Source organism: Mus caroli, chromosome 13 (genome assembly GCF_900094665.2).
Source record: "Mus caroli chromosome 13, CAROLI_EIJ_v1.1, whole genome shotgun sequence".
Lineage (NCBI taxonomy): Eukaryota > Metazoa > Chordata > Mammalia > Rodentia > Muridae > Mus > Mus caroli.
The window spans coordinates 93,845,787-93,849,470 of record NC_034582.1 but is presented as its reverse complement, the minus strand read 5'-3'; the positions used below and the strand labels follow the sequence as shown (position 1 = coordinate 93,849,470).

The following is a 3,684-nucleotide window of genomic DNA, read 5'->3' as shown; positions in this document are numbered from 1 at the left end:
CACAACACACAACACACAACACACAACACACAACACACAACACACAACCCCAGGTTTCAGTTCATCTTTATTCCTTTAAGATCTTTGTGGATGCATAAGAACTACTAGGCCCTAAGCTTTACAAATTTTTCAAAAGTAACATGTAAATTAATAACTCTCAATGAATATTTACTTTTTTTTTTACATCATGTTCCATATAAGTTTTAGAAGCTAAGAATTGAACCCCATACTCTGCAAGAGTCCTCAGTGCTCTTAAACCCTGAGCCATCTTTCCAGGCCCCAGAGAGAGAATGAATCCTGTATTACATTTTAAAACGTTAATCATATACAGAAATGGATAGAAAGCGTGGAGTACCCCAGTCTTTGCCTCTCTGCTCCAGCAGTTATAACATACTTGATTTTGGATCTTTTATTCCTTCCTGGTTTTCTTTTTCTTTTTCTTTTTTTCTTTTTAAAAACTATATTATATTCATTTTTTCATTTTTTTCTTATTTTTTATTGGTTATTTTATTTATTTACATTTCAAATGTTATACCCATTCCTAGTTTCCCCTCCATAAGCCCCCTATCCCCTCCTCCCTCCCCCTGCCTTTATGAGTGTGCTCCACTCCCCCACCCCCACTCCTGCCTCAGTGGCCTAGCCCCTATCCTGGGTCATCAGACCTCTACTGGACCAAGGGGCTCTCCTCCCAGTGATGCCAGATAAGACAGTCCTCTGCTTCATATCTAGCTGGAGCCAAGGGTACCCACTGTGTACTCTCTGGTTGGTGATTTAGTCCCTGGGAACTCTGAGGGTTCTGGTTGGTTGATATTGTTGTTCTTCCTATGAGGTTGCAAACCCTTTCAGCTTCTATAGTCCTTGCCCTAACTTCCCCATTGGGGTCCCTGGGCTCAGTCCAATGTTTGGCTGTGTACATACACATCTGCATTGGTCAGGAATTGGCAAAGCCTCTCAGAAGACAGCTGTTTCAGGCTCCTGTCAGCAAGCACCTCTTGGCATCTGCAATAGTGTCTGGGTTTGGTGTCTGCATGTGGGATGTTTTGGGTTAAGAGCTTCTTGCATTTTGTGTCTGCTTTGACTGTTGTGTCAATGTTTTCTATGGCATCTTCTGCCCCTGAGATTGTCTCTTCTATCTCTTGTATTCTGTTGGTGATGCTTGCATCTATGACTCCTGATCTCTTTCCTAGGTTTTCTATCTCCAGGGTTGTCTCCCTTTGTGATTTCTTTATTGTTTCTATTTCTGCTTTAGATCCTGGATTTTTGTTCAATCTTTCACCTGTTTGGTTGTGTTTTCCTGTAATTCTTTAAGAGGATTTTTGTGTTTCCTCTTTAAGGGCATCTACCTGTTTTCCTGTGTTCTCCTGTGTATCTTTAAGGGAGTTATTTATGTCCTTCTTAAAGTTGTCTATCATCATCATGAAATGTGATTTTAAATCAGAGTCTTGATTTTCTGGTGTGCTGGGGTATCCAGGACTCACTGTGGTGGGAGAACTGGGTTCTGATGATGCCAAGTAGCCTTGATTTCTGTTGCTTATGATGCCCTTGCCTCTCACCATCTGACTATCTCTGGTGTTATCTTGTCTTGCTGTTTCTGACTGTGACTTGTCCTTCCTGTAAGACTGTGTGTCAGTACTCCTGAGAGACCAGTTCTCTCCTGGATGAATTTGAGTACAGAGAGCTATGGCACAGGGTCAGCTCCTGGGTGCAGATGGACACTGTCCCCAGCTCTTCCTTGATTCCTGTGTCCTGATGGTTCTGGGCTGGGCCCTCTTGAGCCAGGATTTTGAGCAGAAGTGGTGGTCTTACCTGTGCTCATAGGTGTGTCCACACAACTGGGAAAGCAGATCTCTTCCAGCAGTATTTGGGTATGGAGAATTGTCTCCTTCCTGTTTTTCCAAACACAAATGCACACGTGTGAATACACACACACACACAGACACACACACACAGACACACACACACAGACACACACACAGACACCCAGAGCTAACTTGAACTTTGCTATCAAAGTCTGATGGTCTTACCTCCATCTTTTTTCCTGAGCTTACTGCAATGACAGTGTCTTCGCTAATGAAGAACTAAGGATGGACATGTTTAAGGACTGGCCCCAAGAATCACCTGTGGGTGTTGAAGCTCTAGTCAGAGCAGGCTTTTTCTACACTGGTGAGTTAATATATCCTGTCTACTAGATGTTCTAATCCCCATCATTCCTAATAGATCCTTTCACTTCTCCATAAGACCTCCACTTTCCCACAGCTCCCTTGGTGCTCAGCTGAGGTCTAGGCTGACAGTATCCAATCCCTCTTATCCAGTAAACCACCTCGCCTGCTCCCTAATATTTCTTCAATCAGAACTTTTAGGGACAAACCTACCTTTAAAAGTTTCTAAGAAATATGTTGTTTTCCCACTACGAGTAGTGCCCATTTAAAGAGTTGGGGTTCCCCAGGGCTGGGGAGATGGCTCCCTGAAGGTTCTTTCTCCTCACATTCACTCACCCTTGACTTTTCAACTCCCATTCTAGACCCGCTGTAAACTCTAGACCCCAGAAGCTTTGACCAGGCAGACAAGGAAGCTGTTCTGCTTGAACTGTACAGTGCCTTCATGGTTCAAGAGAGAAAGATGGTGGATCTTCCATTTCTAGTTGGATCCCTTGGCTCAGACACATTAGAATTCTTCCCTCAGAATACTGTCTCATGAGTGATGTGCTCTTACTATCCTGTGGAATATATCTGGCAATAATATGAGGAAAGACATGTAGTTCTTCATGATCTCACTGATATAAACGCTCCTATATTTGCTCCCATGTTTTTACATGATATTCAAATATACTTTCTGATTTACTCAGCACACGGTTGTGTTTTGGTTGCCTATGTTTGTGAATGTCCAGTATGTCATTAGTGTCCAGAACAGACAGAAAACCATCTAGCTACTGTTCTAGATTCTGACATCATTCAGGATGATGGGTCTGATGGCACACCATTCAGGATGATGGGTTTGAGAGAGGTTTTATCAAAGCACTGACCACCCCAGTGAAGGACCAAGAGTCCTGTGTGAACTGTTGCCTCCTGAATGACCTGGCCACAGAATCCACCTGGAGATGAAAGTAGGATAATTATACCGCATAGTCTGGAGTTGTCTTCTTCTGGAGTTGGCAGCTGTATGTGCTGTTTAACTGACACTGTTCCTTTTTCTAGGCAAAAAGGACATTGTCCGGTGTTTTTCTTGTGGAGGATGTTTGGAGAAGTGGGCAGAAGGTGATGACCCAATGGAAGATCACATCAAGTTTTTTCCCGAGTGAGCAAGATGACTTCTCTTGACTTTGAACATGTCTCAAGTCCATAAGATCCTGCCTTTGCCCTACACAGACTGAGTTATGGTCTGCAAGTCTTTAAGTTCATTTTAACTTAATGTTAACTAATGCATGGACTGGCATTAACTCTACTTCATCCCATATTCTCAGCATGTGCTCACTATTACTTTACAGATCACATGAGAGCCACAGTATGAATGTCTTCTTTTTATTATTATTATTTTATTAGGTATTTTCTTCATTTACATTTCCAATGCTATCCCAAGAGTCCCCTCTACCCCCCCCCCACTCCCCTACCCACCCACTCCCACTTCTTGGCCCTGCGTTCCCCTGTACTGAGGCATATAAAGTTTGCAAGACCAATGGGCCTCTCT

At 43.1% G+C, this 3,684-nt stretch overlaps 1 protein-coding gene across 3 annotated transcripts in view; it reads left to right on the top strand.

Annotated features, from left to right (window-relative positions):
- The window catches only part of LOC110308704 (baculoviral IAP repeat-containing protein 1e), a 420,416-nt gene that overhangs the window by 365,707 nt on the left and 51,025 nt on the right, over nucleotides 1-3,684 (top strand). For all 3 annotated transcript variants that reach the window (XR_002379603.2, XM_021181113.2, XM_029468287.1), the window contains exons 6-7: nucleotides 2,044-2,163; nucleotides 3,195-3,294. Coding sequence is in view for 2 of the 3 variants with exons in the window: in XM_021181113.2 (XP_021036772.1) it covers nucleotides 2,044-2,163; nucleotides 3,195-3,294 (220 nt within the window). In the remaining variant the exon portion in view is untranslated. The remainder of the gene's footprint in view (nucleotides 1-2,043; nucleotides 2,164-3,194; nucleotides 3,295-3,684) is intronic.